This window comes from Dromaius novaehollandiae, chromosome 5, assembly GCF_036370855.1.
Source record: "Dromaius novaehollandiae isolate bDroNov1 chromosome 5, bDroNov1.hap1, whole genome shotgun sequence".
Taxonomy (NCBI): Eukaryota; Metazoa; Chordata; class Aves; order Casuariiformes; family Dromaiidae; genus Dromaius; species Dromaius novaehollandiae.
Genome location: NC_088102.1, coordinates 7,046,272 through 7,064,522, shown reverse-complemented (window position 1 = coordinate 7,064,522; position 18,251 = coordinate 7,046,272). Strand labels below are relative to the sequence as shown.

Sequence of the window (18,251 nt, the reverse complement as noted above, 5' to 3'; positions counted from 1 at the left end):
AGGAGCTAATTCTATTTCTTGTTTGTGGTTTTTTTAATCTGTGCTATTTTGTCTACATTGGGTTTAGATCACCCTTAAGGCTGCCCACATTGCCTAGACCTGCTACTATAGTCATTCCAGTTGTTTATAGCATTCCAATAGTGATATTGTGTAAAGATCTGTGATTGGGAGAGCATTTATGCCTAAGATGCAGTTATTCCTCTCCTTTCTCAGCTGCTAAATTCCATCCCTGAATGACCATAGCTGCTGTTGTATTATAGCTACTGCTATGGCCACACATCAGACTGGTCCAGTTGAAAAAAATCAAACAGCCGAAGTTGTACACTTTTGGCACCACTAACAAACTGACCAAGCAGGCGCGAAGCTTTCCCATAGCTAAGGTGACAATGCTGAAAGAGGTAGACAGGGCTATATCCCTATATAATTACCAGATACTTCACAGCTTACCTGCAGCAAGTGGTTTGCTCACAGAAGTTTTAGGCAGAAGTTTTAGGGGAAGAGAAAAACTTTATTCTGATCCTAGGTGGAAAGCTGTAGTCGGTGTATAAGAAAATGACTTTAGTGGGAAGGGATGCTACTAATCAATCAGGAGGAAGTCTCCATACTTCAATCAAGTACATAGAGTATAAAATATACTTTAGAGAACGTCACAATGCATTTCCTCTCCTTCCCAGCCAAGTGTGGTGACGTATAGGTGAGGGGAAGCTCAAGAGGGCTTTTTTTTTTTTTTTCCTTAAAATAAAATATTTGAACTTCTTTTCCCATCTTGGTCTCAGAAGGACAATAGTTCCACATAGTAGATGAAAGAAGCTAGAAAATCTAATAAGAGAACCAAGTTCTGTTATTGTTTTATTCAAACAACATTAAAATACTGTATTAGGAAATAAACATATACAAGCAAAAAAATGTACTAGAATGTGTCACAAGCTTTTACACAGATTCACAGTGATAAATAGATATAAAGACATTCCCTTTGATGTATACAAGCTATTCATGGAGAATAAAAAGTGCAGCTTTTTAATATTCCACAAACTCACTCAGAGGTGTTTCACCTTGAAGTCTTGTACACAAATAACTTCTTTTAAAACAGAAGTTTTCAAATGCACAACAAGCACTGAACTTGCTCAATCCAGATTGTTAGGAGAGCATCGTTGGCACAGGCTCTCTTTAATGTCCATTTCCACCTTCTGAGAGGATGCGTGATGGCTCGGTATACTTTGCAGTCAGCAAGTAGAAGAGGGCAGGAGCAGGTACCAAGGCCAGCAATGGGAGGTCCTGCTCGAGCTTATCCAGTTTGGAAATGGAAATGATTCCATAGGCATGAAGTAACCAGTGGCTGAAGAGGACAACAAGCCTTTTCTTCCTGACAAGAAGATCCTTGAAAGACTTGCAAAATAAACATAATATCCCATTAGCATTCAGCCTGTTACGAAGCATCTGAGGTTTAAGAGAAGCTAGAGGTAGTGTACAGAGACACTGCATGAAGCCCCCTGAGTCTGAGCCTTTCCAGTATATAATACAATTTCTCAGCATACAGCAAGAGAAAAGTCTTGCAGGAGCTTCCTCCAGCTAAGAGGAGAAGTCATAGAGGAAGAGATTTAAATACAGAATACGCTGCAGAGAAAATGCAAGAGACAAAGCCTCTACTCATTTAAGCATTTTCATATTATGAGTTTTAACAGGAAAAACATGTTTACCTACCTCCACTTCAGAAGCAGACATGTACACAGCCAGCGTAACCAAAGATAACACCAGTATGATATATGGAAAGGCATAATCTAGAGGCAAATGTTGAACATTTTAGAACGAAAAAGAAGGTATGATCTCTGTTGAAATGTATAGCGTTTCACATATAACCAAGGCTATGAAGTAAACTAAGCTACTGTAGCCTACCTGTTAGCATTATATCAAACGTGCAACAAAAAGGGCCAGCCAAGCATGACTGTTCCATGCTTTAATCAGGTTTTAAAATTAACTTTTCACAAGTGCAAATGACACTAATATTTCTAGTTAAATTTACTGTACACTTAAATCACTAATTGAAAAAGGAAGATAGGAAAGCAGTCTGGCTGAGTGGGGATTTTGTGGCATCTGTCTCCTCTGCTTTGACAAGCATGCTGGAAGCTGAAGCAAAGGACAGCTAATTCCCCAAACTCACCCTTTACTCCATTTCTAAAATCAGATGCACTCTACCTTAGAAGACAGCGAAATTAACTCCCTCTAAGAGAAGCATTCAGTTTCCATTCATACCCCACTCTGTTCCCTTTTTGGAAAAAGGGACAACCTCTAGCAGCACAAGAAGAGGGAAAGCAGTGATGGTCAGGAGACTGGTTACGAAAGGCCAACTAACAATCAGCCTTTTCAGGTAAGATGATTCACAATCCACAATAACCTTAAACAACATCCTCACTTGAAAAGAAAAAAAAAAAAGAAGTATGTTGTGTCCCTCCACCCCCTCCCTTCAATCATCTGTTAATGTGTGATTATGAGTACTTTTGTTTAGTGTTATGAGGAGAGAACTCACATAGCAGGCCTCCTCCAACCGCCTGAAGCACAGTGAGGATAGGGAAGAAATAAAGTGCTGCATAAATGCTTTTAAAGCGGTCAGACTTTCCTAAACCACAGGCAATCTTCTTAACCAGAAGAGGTCGAAGTAGCATCATTAACACAAGACAGAAGGCATAGTATATAAACACAATTGTGTACCTGCAAATAAAAGAGAGACTGGTTAAAATTTGCAGTTCTGTATGGCCTGCAGACTCACTGAGATCCAGGAAATTTGGGATTAGAGAGAGTCAGTTCTAAAGAACTTACAGTCTAAGGCTGTTACAAGAGGGAAACATGCAGACACAGAATGACAGACTGACTCCTCCTAGGTCAAAGTCAAGATGTAGCAAAGATGGGAGCAAAAATGAGTCTTACGCTTAATTGCTAAATACTCTAGACTATGCCACCTTCTTTGGCAGCAAGAAAGAAGCTGATCACAGAAAGCTCCCTGGAATACTTATTTGTGAGGGTTCCAGCATCTGTAAGAATACCAGCAATTGCAACCATGCCAGCAGCCTGTGACAGGATGGACTTCCCCTGCATCGTCAGGATGCAGCAACAGGAAAACACAGAAAGAGAAACTGCTAGACAGCTGGTTTGTTCTGATTCAGAAAGTTGTTAGGTGTTTCACACACGAGACAGATGAACGAATCAAAAGACATCAAGGTTTTTGAGGCTTATTGGTTCAAGTTATATATAACTGAACACTTTCTGCAGCTTTGAGAAGAATGTATATGGATAGAAACAAACTTGTGCAAAAGAAAGTGGCAGATACGACGAGTACAACAGCCTTTATACTCACAGAGGATAGACTGCTTCATGAGTGCAGTGCACTGTGGTGATGTAGTCAGGACTTGGATTGTAAAGCATCGTATACCAGTCTGAAAGCTTCTTTACCTTGCAGGAACGGATATACAGAGAGCCAACTGGATCACTCACAAGCAGTGTAATAATTGCTGCAACACTGCACTCAAACAAAGCTGTGACATGTTGGAACAGTGCACTGGAACTGTGGAAGGAGACAGAGAGATTTACTACTATTTTGCTACCAATAAAGTAAATCTAAATGGCAACTGAAGAGCAGAGACCCATACAATACAGAACCTTCTACAGGGTTAAGAGTCACTGTGACTGAGGATAGGATAAACGTACTTGAATAAAAAATGAAGCTTTCTAAGCTGAACACAAAGACTAACGTACAATATATCAGATGACTTAGTGTGTAAAATGTGATTTTACATTATTCCAGCTTCTTAAATAAAAGCTTGCTGTACCAAGGCTAGCAAAAAATAAGATCAAGCTATTGCAAGAAGTACTCTCCTGGGTGCATCAATGATGCTAGAGAACAATGGCTAGTAGTTAAGACTCTGCATGAGAAGTAACTTCCGACATTTCTACTGCAACATCTCACTCATGCATAAATTATAAACAATCCAGTTTCTGCTGTGCTCAGCAGATGCTCAGTTGGGAAGAAGTCTCATTGCCACTTGTAGAAGCACGAAATAAAGGTATCACAAAAGCATGGCACAAATCTAGCCTTTAACTCATACATGTGAGGAACTCTCCTTGAGAGAATCAAGAGGAAGAGACTATCTCCATAAGGAATCTCCATGACTATTCCTTTTGAATAACTGATTCATAAAGAGGATATTTATCAAAATGTAAAACATATTGCATCACCCTTGTAAAATCAGAGAGTACATGGAAAAAGAAAGGCATTTTTTGTCCATATAAATAGGAGAATTAGATTATTCCAAAAAATGGCAGAGGAAGAGCCCTGGACCAATGGAAATATCTTACACAATTAAGTATGTGCCTTCATGGACCCATACGTGCCCTCCCGCATGCTCAAAGCTGAGGTGCTGCTGCATCAGTGCAACCAACAGCTTGAAGTGCTGAGGAATTCCATTCAGCATCTCAGACCGATCACATATGGTTACGAGATTTCTTTAAAATTTTTTTTTTTTTTAAAAAAGGAAGAGTATACTAACCTCTTTTTTCCTGAATACCATTCAATAAAGAACCAGTGTAAAACCAGGGGAAGCATGGCCATAAAGCCAAGGTAGAGCCAGTCATAGCGGTCTGGAGACTCGATACATTCACGACAGATTTTGTTGTCATCAGTTCTTTGTCCTCTAGGACATACCTACCAAAAGCAGAAGACTGTATTTACAAAGCGTCCAAGTACCAATAGCCAATAATTCCAATTGCTGCAAAAACAGCTTGAAGTAGTACTGAGACAAGAAGCTTTTCTGATTTTTAAGGAGATCAAACATCAACCTCAGTAATTTCTCCAGCTTATACTAGCCTTGCACTCTCTGGCCCTTGCTTGTTAATATAAACAAACATGATTCATCTTAAAAAGCTTCATCCTAGACTCTGTTCTTCTGTCCAGCTGTCACTACATCTCTCTTTCGTTACTAAGCTCACTCACCACACCACTCACAACCACTGTCCCACAGAGTTTCTTGCTTCTGGTTCGCTCCACCCTTCCTGGATCCTACCCTTCCTTGTACTCCATTCAAATCTCTGCAAAATCTCCAGAGATCCCTTCCTAGTGAAAGCTCAGGACCAGGACACCACTCTCCTCAAGTAATCTGCTGCTTTTCACGTAGTTCTCCATACCCACGTGTATTCTTCCAGCTCCCACAACCTCCCCCCTTGCAACCGGCCCCCTTGCTCGCCTCCTGTTTCTCACCAAGCCTTCAGCACCCCCGCAGGAGGGCCTTTCCCTGAGCAGCTCGTGTTCTCCATGAGGAGCTGCACAGAGCTTCATCCTCCCTTCACGGTCTTCACCCTGATCTCCTTCCTTGGGGCTGCCAAAGGGATAAAGCCGACAGTAGCCTGCAACCTGGTAATCCCCGTTACCCAGGACCTGCTTCAGCCCCCACATCTGTCCTGCCCCCACACTCACCCCGCAGTCCCCGTACGTCTCCAGGGAGCCGTTCACCGACAGCACGGTCCTGCCGCAGTACAGCCCGAGGCAGGCGGGCTGGATATCCACAGCTGCGGGGAGAGCACGGACCACGTTACGGCGGCGCTGCCTCACCCCCCCGGACCCTCCCGGGCCGCGCACGACTGGCGACGGCTCCCCAGAGCGGAGAGCAGCGAGCGGGACCCCGGGGCTGGGGACAGCCATCCCCCGGGCACGGCAACGCCAGGGACAGCCACCCCACGGGGCGCGGTTCTGCTGGGGACAGCCACCCCCCGGGCATGGCAACGCCGGGGACAGCCGCCATCACCGCCCTACCGGAGCGGATCATCCTCGGTAACCTGGCAACCACCCCTGCAGCTCCTCCGAGGCGCTTCCGTATACGTCACTTCCCCTTCCGACGCAGAAAACCGACCTAACCGCCCCACCCTGCGCTCGCTTGATCAGAGCGGACCGCCCGGCGGGGGGCGTGGCCACGGCGCGAGGCACGGTCGCCTCTGGGGGGATGCGGTCACGTGGGGCGTGGTCACGTGGGGGGGGGGGCGCGGCCGCCGCGGGGGCTCGGGCGGGGCACGCGAGATGGCGGCGGCGGCGGGCGAGGCGGAGGCGGAGGCTGGGGCGGGTCGGCGGCTGCCGCCGCACGCGCCCGCGGGCCCGGTGCTGCGCACGGTGGAGATGCACACGGGCGGCGAGCCGCTGCGCATCGTGCCGCAGCTGGAGGCGGCGGCGGGAGAGGCCCCGGCGGGGGCGGCGCTGCTGGCGCTGCGGCGCGACATGGCGGCGTCGCGGGACCACGTGCGGCGGGCGCTGATGCACGAGCCGCGGGGCCACGGCGGCATGTACGGCGCCGTGGTGGTGCGCGGCGAGGCGGCGGCCGGCGCCGACCTGGCGGCGCTCTTCCTGCACGGCGCCGGCTACAGCGCCATGTGCGGCCACGCCGTGCTGGCCCTCGGCCGCTTCGCCCTCGACTACGGGCTGGTGGCGGCGCCGCGCCGCCCCGAGACCGCCGTGCGCCTCCGCTGCCCCTGTGGGCCCGTCACCGCCTTCGTGCCCTGGGACGGGCGCCGCAGCGGCAACCCCGTCCGCTTCCACAGCGTGCCCGCCTTCGCCGCCGCCACCGGTGGGGCCCGGCGCCGGTTTTGGGGAGTGGGGGGCCGGGGGGGGTCTGGGGGCCGCTGCTGAGCTGAGAGGTGGCCTTGCTATCCCAGCACCGGCAGCTCCTTCCCTCGGTGCAGGCCTAGCAGGGCTTTCCCCCGATCCAATGTCCCCCAGAGGCTGGATCAGGCTCTCGGAGGTGGAGTAAGGCGTTATATACTGCCCTTAGGTGTTGGAGCGCCGTGGTGCATGTGTGCAGGGGTGCAATGCTACTCCCTCGCTCAGCACACGTGACCCCACCGCTCAGCATGGTTTCCCCCCCCCATCACCCTCCCTTCCTCTGCTCAGACTTGGCCATCGATGTCCCCGGTCACGGGAATGTGGTGGTTGACATCGGCTACGGTGGCACTTTCTACGCATTTCTCAGTGCCGAGCAGCTGGGCCTGGATGTTTGCTCGTCTAAGACCAGAGACCTCGTTGACGCAGCGAGTGCAGTGACAGAAGCGGTGAAGAAACAGGTATGGCGCAGCGCTGCAGTACCTGCGCAGTGTCCTGTTGCACAGTACCCCAGTTAACCCATCGGGGCAACTAGTGCAGCTCTAGACCTTTAGGTGCTTGGTTCCACCTGTGGGATGTCGAGGAGCAGAGCAGAGCCAGCATTCATGTATTTCTGGCATTTTTCTTACTGTCCAGCGACGTTATGTTGCCGGAGATGTGTACTGGCTCTGCCATCGAGAGCCGGAGGTGGAAGGGCCAGGGGATTTCTCATAGGAGGTCTTGCCACGGATACGACAGTACTTCCCAGAGGAAAGATGCTGTAAAATTATCTGCCTTTGCCTCTTGATCTGGCACATTCGTGACACAGAAACACAATCCTGTGTCTGCTATGCAGAGCAACCTGCAGCCCATCTGAATGTGGCCTCTGTGCACATTTTGGTGACTGAGGACCTGTCCTCAGGAGCTTTCTGGCCTCCCAGTCCCATGTTGAATTTTACAGTTTCTGTACAGCCTCACTAGAACATGAAAGAGAGAACTTGCTTTCCTGCTGCTGTTTGTCTTGGTTACTTAAGGAGCAAATTTGGAAGTGCAGCAGTGTGGCCTTGTCTGTATTCCTCTAATATCTTGAAAAAGCTATAGTGCCTGTTACTGCTGATTACCTCACTGTTGTGTGTGTTCCTAAACCTGCTCACGCTGCTCTCAGTTCAAGCCTCATCATCCTGAAAGTGAAGACCTGGCTTTCCTGTATGGCACCATACTAACGGATGGGAAAGATGCCTTTAGCGAGGAACCCACCACCAACATCTGCGTGTTTGCAGATGAACAGGTACAGAAATGGACTGCTTTCAGACACACAAGGGACCACCTTTCCCTTCTCTGTATGTCCTCTGCAGATACAAGTGACAGTTCTGTTTCTTCTTGTTTTGGGCAGAACCCTTCTGCTACAGTGATCGTTGTCTTTGAAGATCTGAGTGTCACTTAACAGATGTGATTTTAGTTCCTAGTGACTTAAATACCTCTGTGCATCTTAGATGGCAGCATGTTATAAAGGCTCATACCTGTACCCCATAGGTAGGAATCTCCCAGGGACGAGGGACTGAGATGTGGGATATCAACAGACACGCAGTAAATTTTCTTGAAGTCCTAATATAGGCAGTCTTTATTGGGGATACAGGCATAAACAGAGCAAGAGAGAAGAAAAGGGGAATAAGCTTTTATCTGTGTTTGCAACTGATAAGGCAAAACATCGCATAAATAGCAGGGGAAGTTTTGATTGGACTTCTCAGCAGTGAGGAGTGTGAGGCATTGGAACAGATCACCTTGAGAGTTGACCAGCACCATATTTTTGGAGATTTTAAAAAACAGGCTAGCCAGCAGCTCTCACAATTAGTATAAGGAGAACTGATCTTACCTTGACATATAAGAATGGGGAAGGTGGCTTTTGTCTCTTTTTGTCCTTTTGCTATGACACTGGGAAGCTTTAAAGCACTGCCTAAAAATCCATCAGTATTTATTAGGTCCCTCATAGTTGGCCAAAGCTGGTCATAATCTAACAACACCCCAAACCTGTTTGGTTTGTCTTTTCATTCTTGATGTATCCTGATTCTGTACAAACCATTTGGTAGGGAGATTTCTCCCAAAGTGCCATATAAAGGTGGCAGAGAGAGTTGAGGGGAGCAATATTCTTTTGTATTAAAAATCCAGAATACTAGAGCTCATGGTTCATGTTCTGTTCTGAATGTAGGTCGACCGAAGTCCGACAGGTTCAGGAGTGACAGCTCGCATTGCCTTGCAGTATCATAAGGGACTCATCCAGCTGAATCAGACCAGAACCTTTAGGAGCAGTACGACAGGGTCCCTGTTCACTGGAAAGGCAGTGAAGGCAAGTGGTTTGTGCTGTTGTGAGGACTGGCTGGAAAACTGCTTGATGCCTTGACTTGGTGGAGGAGCTGAAAAGTGTTTCTATGCCTAGGGAAGGGCTTGTGGAAAGGGGGAGAGGCCGGCGGGTCTTGCCTTCCCACTAGCCTCAGGCTTCAGGATTTCCTATTAGTGAAGCAAGCAAGGGGATGGTAAGGCCTCGTTCTGTTGCATGGCTTCACTGCAAATCCTCTTTTGGCCATTGAGGAAGGACTGGGGTAAGAAATTTCTCCAACGCTGATGTAAATAAATTGGTCTGGCCTGCTCTCTGGTGCAGGTGAGGGTGGATTCTTGTGGGCTGGAGCCCACTCTCCTTGCGAGTTGGGCTGTGCATCCGGATTTCCGGGCCCAGCCCTGTTCCAGTTGGATCTGACCACACACGAGCCTGAAGGCTTGGACACGGCCTGGGGAGCTCTAGGTCACTGGGTGCAGGAGGCAACCATGGCAGCCTTTGAGGTGAAGCCATGCTGTGGCCGTGAGAGCAGGAGAACATCCTGTCACCTCTGTCCTGATCCTAATCTCTCTGCAGGAAGTCAGGTGTGGGGACCACAATGCCGTTGTAGTGGAAGTCTCTGGAGAAGCCTTTTACACTGGTACTGCCACCTTCACTGTCGAAGAGGAGGACCAGCTGAAATATGGTTTTTTCTTCAAGTGACCTGAACCAGTGGCAAATTCTCACTGTTGGTGCTGCACTTCTACTCGCACTTTTCTGTAGCCCTGCTTCTTCGCACAGCTCATTGCAATAATCAGGAATAACAAGAACAGCCTTTGGTGGTATGACAGCATTTACAATATTTCAAGATGACAAGCCATGTTCCTCTGTTGTGATTAGCATATTTGAGTGCAAGTCCAGGACTGATCTGAGATGCCATATCTTTTCTTCTAATAATTACCTACAGAAGACAGAGCTCAGCTTGGAGAGCTGTCTTCAGTATATGTGCCTTCTTTAAAAATGTCTGTGAATTATTAATTTCTAAACCAGATTCCTATTAAATGCCAGCTGAAGATACTGCCTTTCTCCTGTTTTTTTCATTCCTACACCTCATTTCCAGTACTGGTGCTGAGTGTGTCACTGCCGTTGTTTTGGATTGCCTGCTGCGTGGGCAATGGCAATGCTGCTCCCTGACGCCCCAGCTTCCCAGGTCTGCTGCTGTTCAGGCCTGTCCAGAAATTCTTTCTAACTGCACTCACTTCATCCCTGCCAGAGCCCGTGTGTGTCCCAGTGCTGGATGCAAGTGTTTGGTCAATAATTCTTAGTATAGAGTCCCTTCTGTATTCTGTGTGTTAATGTTACACTGATCCCCTCAACCTTCCTTGTCTTGGGCCATTGGCTGCAATACCATGGGGTTAACTTTCAACAGGAGTTGGATTCGAAGGTTTGAGCTATTAGGACCTTTGATTGCAAAATTATTTACTTAGGATTTTGTCTCAGCCAGGAGGCAATTGCAGAGCAGAGGGTAATCAATGCTGGCTTTGTCAGATTCGTCGAGGGAGAGCTGCCGGCCAAAAACAAACCAAACCCAACCCTGGACTGTGGGCAGGCTTCCACAGTGGCAGAAGCAGAGAGCTTCAGACTATCTGGGGGTCTGTAACCTCTGCTGTAGCAGTCACTGGACAAAATGGTGTTTGTTCATTGAAGACACTCCTGGGGAACTAACTCATTAAAAATTTCTGAAAATGAGAACGATTGTCTCCTGATAGTTCATGCAATAGAAAGAGCAAATGGTGCTAAGGAGCTTGGAAAAGGTGAAGATGAAAAAGCTGGAGAGGAATTTCTTCTGTCAGGGTCAAATTGAAAATTACAGTTCCTGACAGGAAAGAAACAAAAATCCTTAAGTTCAGAGAGCAGCTGCATTGCCAGTGTACATTTTTAGCCCGGCTTCCAGGACGCTTGCTCCTAGCTTTTCCACTGATTTCCTGTAACAGCCTGGCTAAATCCCATGTAGCCTCTGGTCCATGGGAAACAGAAGAGAGAAATGCATCCTCTGTGCTTACAGGAGCAAATTCATCTGTGTATTTCTAGCCAAGTGGTTTCTGGTTAAGTGCTGAGCTATAGGTTCTGGTTCCCCTGTGTCAGCTGCTCTGTGCTGATGGTCTGGATGGATGTCCTTTAGCCTGCAACCAGCACCAGGGAGTTTGTCTTGGCTCACCTCGCAGGAGAGTTCAACAGCGCATGCCTGGACCGTGGAGCTGCTACTGCAAGGCAGGAGGAGAGGAGCAGTGGTGCTCCCTTTAAAAAGCAGTTTAAAATGCAGTTACTGTAAAAGCCATTATTATTCAAGTGGCTTCTTAAAATATGGCTGTGGTTTCCCAGCATCTGAATAAGCTGCTCTTTTGCCTTTTTGGGACAGCTCTTCCCTGGCAGAGAGTGCAGCAGGTAGAGACAGGTCAGGCTGGGCTTCTCTGCCTTCTGCCCTGTGTCTGGTCCTGTTTCTAGGCCTCTCTCCTGTGAGCAGATTCCCCCTGCTTGAGCTCCAACTGGGGCAAAAAGTCACGATGTTGGAGTCACAGTGTATTGCACGCAGGGAGAGAGGTGCAAGAACTGCAGAAACTCCCTAGGCCTGGAGAAAATAGATCGGATTGTAGCTAAAATTGGATTTACTTCACTATCCCAGAGCCTAAAGCATGGAAAAGCCAATCCCATTACCATGACCTCCCAGGCGAGCCTCGTGGTGTGCCCCTTGGCTCTCTACCTCCTAGCTCCCCAGTTCTGCTCTGGCGTCTGCTTAACGGTGTGTTTTTTTTCCTCTGCCTTTTGAAACTGTGTAATATCTGGTGTGATCATGCTACCTAACTGCAGGACATTTTTCTGTGATTCTGCCTTTCAAAGTCTCCATCGGCTTTCTGAGGGATTCATGTCACTGTGCCACAGACCAGGATCAGGAATGGGCACCCTTTTGGTGGACCTGATTTTGTATTTTGTCTCTGCGCTTCAGAGGCTCTCGTGACAGCTGTGTCCTCTGTGTGATCTCTGGGGAACAACTCCCAGCCCTGGTGATAGTGCCTCCCAGGCAGGCAGAGCTGCCGATACTGTTCCCCTGCTCCCATCATCTTTGACATGAAGTCTGTCTGCTCTACCTCACCCTCTGAAATACCAAATTATCTCCCCAGTCATTTACTCAAGGAAGAGGAGAAGAGGCACTGACTCAGCTTTGGAAACCATTGTTTCCCTAAATTCTCCATCTTCCAAAAAAAGTGAGGAGAACAGGGGCAGAGCCTGAGATAGGTAGTAACCAGGGAGGCAGACGGCTAAGCTGCTCTGTAGATAGGTGTGGAGTGTTTCTTCTTACTGGCTTTAACCTTCTCAGGTGAGGAAGGGCTGATGGGACTGTTTCCCTTAGTGATCAGAGCTTTACAACTGTGCTGGTGGCAAGTGCTTTTTGTGTCTGACTGCCATAAGAGGGCACCTTACCTGACTTTTCTCAAGCTGTCCATCTCTTTTTCCAGCAAGCACGGCTATGGGTTTCATGAGACAAGCCAAGCACAGAAAACCTGGAAGCTTTTCAGCTGTTAATTTGGGTGTATCCTTCATTACCTATTCATTATAGGGCAAAGTCCTGGCCTTTCCCTCCCCTAAGAAATTCTCCCGTGCTTTGAATAACTTCTCTCTGTGGGTCTCCGAGGGTGCAGTCCTCCCTGCAGGCCCAGGGGATGTGCCTGGCCACGGCAGCCCTGAGAGCGAGGGGCACCTCGGTGCCTGCTTGTGTGCACGAACATCCTCATTAGATCTGTTCTTCCTGTTATCTCCTCCCTATCAGGAATGAAGGTAAGTAAGTGCCAAAAAGCACAGTGTTAAAGAGCACTTTGTCAGGCGAGACACAATAAACTTGCAGGTGTGCAGGCAGTAAAGATACAGGCTGGCAGCACAGGGGGTTGCTGTTGTGCAGCGTGTGAGCAGAGCGGCTGTGTGCGGGGTGAAAGCAGCTGCGTCGTGGCTGCTGGTGATGTTCGTGGTGATGCCGGCTAGCTCATCCCACTCCAGATCCACCAGCAAAGCAAAGCGGCTATTAGTTTCCCACTGCTCCTGCCTCTTCCAGCCTACATTTGTCCCTGTATGTGGGGAAGAGGGATCGCAGATTTGGGGAACATGCAAAAAAAGTGACAGGGTGTGGAAAATCGTCCCTATGCTGACTGGTAGCAAGGTCTGATGGCTCCAAAGAAGTGGCTGGGATGGGAGGACGGGGTCCAGCTCCCTGTTCTGCCGTGTGGGGCTGCGGGACCTGTTCTGGCTGTGGGGGTTGATCATGGCCCCATGTGGGCCATGGGGACCTGTCCTGGCTGTGTGGGGGTCCTAGTCCCGTGTGGGGCTGTGGGGACCTGTCCTGGCTGTGTGGGGTCCTGGTCCTGTGTGGGGCCCCGTCCTGGCTGTGTGGGGGTCCCTGTCCCATGTGGGGCTGTGGGGACCTGTCCTGGCTGTGGGGGGGTCCCTGTCCTGTGTGTGGGGCGGTGGGGCCCCGTCCCAGCTGTGAGGGGTCCCTGTCGCTTGTGTGGGGCCGTGGGGCCCCATCCCGCCTGTGGGGGGTCCCTGGCTTGCGTGTGGGGCCTGGGACCCTGCTGCTGGCTGTGGGGGGGTCCCTGTCCTGTGTGGGGCCATGGGGCCCCGTCCCGGCTGCGTGTGTGGGGGCATCCCTGTCCAACGTGGGGCTTGGAGCCGCGTCCTGGCTGCGGGGGTCCCTGTCCCGTGTGTGGGGCTGTGGAGCCCTGTCCTGGCTGTGGGGGGGTCCCTGTCCCGTGTGGGGCTGGGGGGACCCATCCCGGCTGTGTGTGGGGCCCTGTCCCGGCTGTGTGTGGGGCTTGGAGCCGCGTCCTGGCTGCGGGGGTCCCTGTCCCGTGTGGGGCCGTGCGGCCCCGTCCCGCTGCCGGCACCGAGGCGCCGCGGCGGTCGGTCGCGGCCGGGCGGCGGTTCCCCGGGCAACGGGGGCCGGGCGACGTCAGCGGCCGGCGGAGCCCCCGCGGGCGGGCGGGCGGGCGAACGGGCGGGCAGCGCGGCGGCGGCGGCGGCGGCGGCGCCTCCTCTGGCGCGGCGGCGGGGCGGAGCGGGCGGCGGGGCACGCCGGCTGCGCATGGAGCCCGCCGCGGCCTGGAGCAACCTCTCCCGCGGCGGCGGCGGCGGCGGCGGCGGCGGCGGCAATGACACGGCGGCGGCGGCGGCGGGGTGGTCGGCGGCGGCGCTGGCCTCGCAGGCGCTGGCGCTGCTGCTCATCTTCGCCCTGTCGGCGCTGGGCAACGGCGCCGTGGTGCTGGTGATCGCCCGGCACCGGCAGCTCCGCACGGTCACCAACGCCTTCGTGCTGTCGCTGTCGCTGTCGGAGCTGCTGGGCGCCCTGCTCTGCCTGCCGCTGGCCTTCCTCAGCCTGCTGAGCCGCCCGCCCGGCGCCTGGCTCTTCGGGCAGCGCCTGTGCCTGGCCAGCGCCGCCCTGCACGCCGGGCTGGGCATCGCCGCCACCCTCACCATGGCCCTGCTCTCCTTCGACCGCTACTGCGCCATCGTCCGCCAGCCCCGCCACAAGATGGGCCGCCGCCGCGCCGCCCGGCTCCTGGCCGCCGTCTGGCTGGCGGCGCTGGCCCTCGCCGGGCCCTGGTACGGGCTGGCGGGCGAGGGGCGGCGGGAGGCCCGGCCCGGCGCCTACCGCTGCGTCTACGTGCTGCCCTGGGGCTCGTCCCGCCTGGGGCCGCCCTACGGCGCCGCCCTCATCGTGCTCTGCTACCTGCTGCCCTTCGCCCTCATGTGCTTCTGCCACTACAACATCTGCCGGGCCGTGCGGCTGGCCGAGAGCCGCGTGCGGCCCCTCACCACCTACGGGCACCTGCTGCGGGCCTACGGCGAGATGCGCACGGCCACCACCGTCCTCATCATGATCGTCTCCATCATCTGCTGCTGGGGGCCCTACTGCGTGCTGGGGCTGGCCGCCGCCGCCGGCCGCCTGCCCTTCTCGCCCACCATGGACGCCGTGGCCAGCGGCATGGCCTGGGCCAACGGCGCCATCAACCCCCTCATCTACGCCGCCCGCAACCCCAACATCTCCGTGCTGCTGCGGCGCAGCCGCGAGGGCGGCTACAGGACTAGGAACAACGTGGCCGCCTACCTCTCGGCCCCCGGCCGCCGGCCGGAGCCCCGGGGCAGGGCCGAGCGCGTCCGCGAGCGCTACGTCAACCGGCCCGGCGGCCCCCCGGGCAGCGCCCCGTCCTCCTCCAGCCCGGCCAGCGGGGCAGAGGTGGCCATGTGGGCCTGCAAGAACCCGGCCGTCCTCTTCTGTCGGGACGGGCAGCCCGACACCGTCTCGGAGGCCACCTTGCAGGCCAAAGCGGACACGGTGGACACCAGCCTCTGACGGGGTCGGGGTGCCTGGACGCGGAGGGGGGTCCAGCCGCGGGTCGTCTCCCTGGGGAAACACCCGGCATTTGGAGCTGCGCACAGCCGGGTTAGCAGGAAACCGGCGAGACGGGACTGCGGGAGCCATGGTGCGAGATATATCTCTTTTTTCCATCGTGCGAGCCCTGTTTTGGTGAATGGCTCTGCACATGGTGAGGAGGGGTCCGTGGGGAAGGGGGCTCCCCCTTTGCGCACGTCGGACCCTGGCAAGAGCAGCTCAAGGCAGCCAGCGCGAGAGCTGGGCTGCAAGAACGAAGCAGCGGCTGCTCCGGTTCTGCAGAAAGTGCTCGAGGGAGGCTGAGGGACAGACGCACGGATACAGCACGAGCCGACGGACTGTTGTGAGCTGTTTGCTAAGTGCTAAAACAGCGACGGGGAGCTGCACACTGACAGCCGAAAGACGCTCAGAGAAACAGCGCGCTGTGAAAGTGCAGCACGGCAGGAAAACGTTGCATTAACCCATCAGATGTGGAAGTGAAGAAAGTCGCAATCTGTAGGATGGAATAAAAAAGTGATCTTTTACGATGCTTTAAAAAAAAAAACAAACTCCCAGATAGATACAACAAAACAGCAATTGCTGTGACAGATGTCTACAGACAGAAAACGTGTGCTGCTGGCAGGGAGGGAGAGGAAGATGAAACTTCAGTTGTTAGAATTTCAGCAGCCTCTTCTTTTTTTTTACAGGTACTATCAGCTTAAAAATACTAAGAATATGAGAAATAAGAGCTCTGCAGGCAAAACTGAGGAAGAGGGTGTGGGTGTGGACTCTGGTATCGCTGGGTTTGTGCACAAGGTGTGCGTTTTCTGTTTGAGCTCATCTCACATCTCTAACGCAGTTTAACTGTATTTAGAGGAGCCCTGCAGGAGAGGTGAGTATCTGAAAGGCGAAGTAAAGCAATATTGTGTGTCCTTTGTGTGCTTAAGCGTGTGAAAATGTGTATGTGCACAGAACAGGTATTACTGGCTTGATAGCAGCCATCTACTGCTAGAATGTAATGTTTAAAAACTAGCTCTGTTTGCCACTGAAAAATGAAAATAATACCAGACAGCTGAAGTGCACAGCATACATTCATATGAATTTATTTATACAAATTTTTGCCCACAGGCTCAGAGGCTTAAAGCCTTAAATTAGTGTCTTGACCCAGAAATTAAGATTGGGCTTTCCTCTGTCTTCACCAAACTTAAACGAGAAAGAAAGGCTGTGTTTTTCTTGTACAGTATTTAAACATACAGTGTTACTGTGTTTCCAGCTTTTTCAGCTGTTTGTGGCTCCAGTGAACATACTATCGTTATTTTGCAAGTGAGACAAGAAATAAATTATCTTTTATGCAGAAGATTAAAGTGTCTCAGCCTGGCATAATTCTTAGCCTTGAAAGGGAAACTTCTGAAAAAAATTGCCAGATGAGTGATTATAGAAAGAGACCTAATAGTTTGTGAAATTTTAATGTAATCACTTTTCCTGCTGTAATCATTTCTGTAATTTTCATCTGTCATGTTCCTGAAGTCCGTAAGGAAAAATTTCAACTCTTTGATGCTTCTCAGCTGTGATATTTTCCCATGCAAATCTTGGAGCTTGCAAATCGAGCAGTGTATTTTTGGCACTGTTTCAGAGAGGAACTGGACTGAGATCACCACCTCTTTTCACCAAAGCTGTTTGACAGCCAGTGAGCACTAGTGACTTGTCAGAAGGGCAGCACGGGACTTGCTTGTGTTTTGGCTTCTCTGGCCTGCCCAAGGTGCACCAAAACCGAAGAAAAGAGGTGGTTGTGTATGGTTGTGTATGCTTAAGGTAATAAGAAGTCCATGCTGGATGAGAAGAGATGTTACTGTTAGCAACCTGGTCTCTCTGCAGCTTTACAACAGGGCTTGTACTTCTAATCAGAAGTGATCATTTAAAGCCTGTCTTTAGCACCACACAGATTTAGAGGGTTTTTGCACCTTTTGCATGCAAGAAGAGCTTTTTCTGCCCAATGGAACAATCTCGGTAAGAGCAGCCCATAGATCTTGGGCTAAGAAAAAAATGAAGATGAAGGTCCAGCACTGCTGTGCTTGGCTCTTGAGGTGTTGTTCAGTCCCCCCCCACCCCATGCCTCCCTTCCAGCTGCTCCAGCACTTCCCTTTGGCTGCAGCAAGTCCATTATGAAAGCTAGGGCAGCAGAACATGCAGCTTATGAAAAACGGAGCAAATAGAGGTATTTCTTGGTGCTTCAGTTCCCTGACCCAGCCCACTGTGGGGTCAGGGACGTGCCAGTGGTAGTGGAAAGAGGGAAGAAGGGGGACAGGGCCAGACACAGGTGGGGTGAGGAGGACCCTAGTCCCTATGACATCTCCTCTCTCTGTCAGACGGCCATCTCTGGTGCCCACCACCCCAGGAACAACTGGGATCCACACAAGCAGCTGAGCTGAGTGGTGAAGTCCTTGGCTAGTCCAGGGCTGGTGAGAGGTGCCTTCCCTAGGAAGAGGTGGGAAGAGCTGGCTGTTCCAGGTAACCTCAGGCAGCACCACAGCATTTCCCTGTGAGGAGATGGTCTCACCACCGACCTAAAGCTGGGTGGGCGTGGAAGGTTGGAGTGGTACCTGGGCCCTCTCCTCGCCATGCCCGGGATGGGCTTTATCCCACCCCAGAGGAAGCGGAGGCACTGGGGTGTCACTCTGTGTATGTCATGGAAGGGGGCAGGACTGGGGCAGCCATACGGTGTCACGGGAACTGCACCAGGCGTCAACTAACACACCTGGCTGCGGCTTTCCGGGAACACGGTAGTGAAGCTGGAACAGCACAGATTTCAACTTATTATTAGCAAGCCCTGGCCAATGCCTGTACATGATTCTCCCGCAGGGGAGAAGGCCTCAGCCATGCTCATGGGCAGTCTGGTGTGTGGTCTGCCCTCA

At 51.7% G+C, this 18,251-nt stretch overlaps 3 protein-coding genes across 3 annotated transcripts; 2 read left to right on the top strand and 1 right to left on the bottom strand.

Annotated features, from left to right (window-relative positions):
* Window positions 1–823: 823 nt before the first annotated feature.
* Window positions 824–5,943, bottom strand: JKAMP (JNK1/MAPK8 associated membrane protein). The gene is made up of 7 exons (XM_026114927.2): window positions 5,798–5,943; window positions 5,462–5,553; window positions 4,539–4,693; window positions 3,350–3,556; window positions 2,525–2,706; window positions 1,702–1,778; window positions 824–1,386 (listed from the first exon to the last, which is right to left on the bottom strand). The coding sequence occupies exons 1-7, from the start codon at window positions 5,808–5,810 to the stop codon at window positions 1,168–1,170; spliced, it is 945 nt and encodes a 314-aa protein (XP_025970712.1). The 5' UTR covers window positions 5,811–5,943; the 3' UTR covers window positions 824–1,167.
* Window positions 5,944–6,017: 74 nt separating this feature from the next.
* L3HYPDH (trans-L-3-hydroxyproline dehydratase) lies at window positions 6,018–9,998 on the top strand. Its single transcript, XM_026114926.2, has 5 exons — window positions 6,018–6,599; window positions 6,923–7,092; window positions 7,776–7,898; window positions 8,817–8,954; window positions 9,519–9,998. The coding sequence occupies exons 1-5, from the start codon at window positions 6,059–6,061 to the stop codon at window positions 9,642–9,644; spliced, it is 1,098 nt and encodes a 365-aa protein (XP_025970711.2). The 5' UTR covers window positions 6,018–6,058; the 3' UTR covers window positions 9,645–9,998.
* Window positions 9,999–13,997: 3,999 nt separating this feature from the next.
* On the top strand, window positions 13,998–16,889 carry GPR135 (G protein-coupled receptor 135). The gene has a single exon (XM_026114928.2). It carries the CDS (start codon window positions 14,053–14,055, stop codon window positions 15,319–15,321), a length of 1,269 nt encoding a protein of 422 aa, XP_025970713.2. The 5' UTR covers window positions 13,998–14,052; the 3' UTR covers window positions 15,322–16,889.
* Window positions 16,890–18,251: the final 1,362 nt, after the last annotated feature.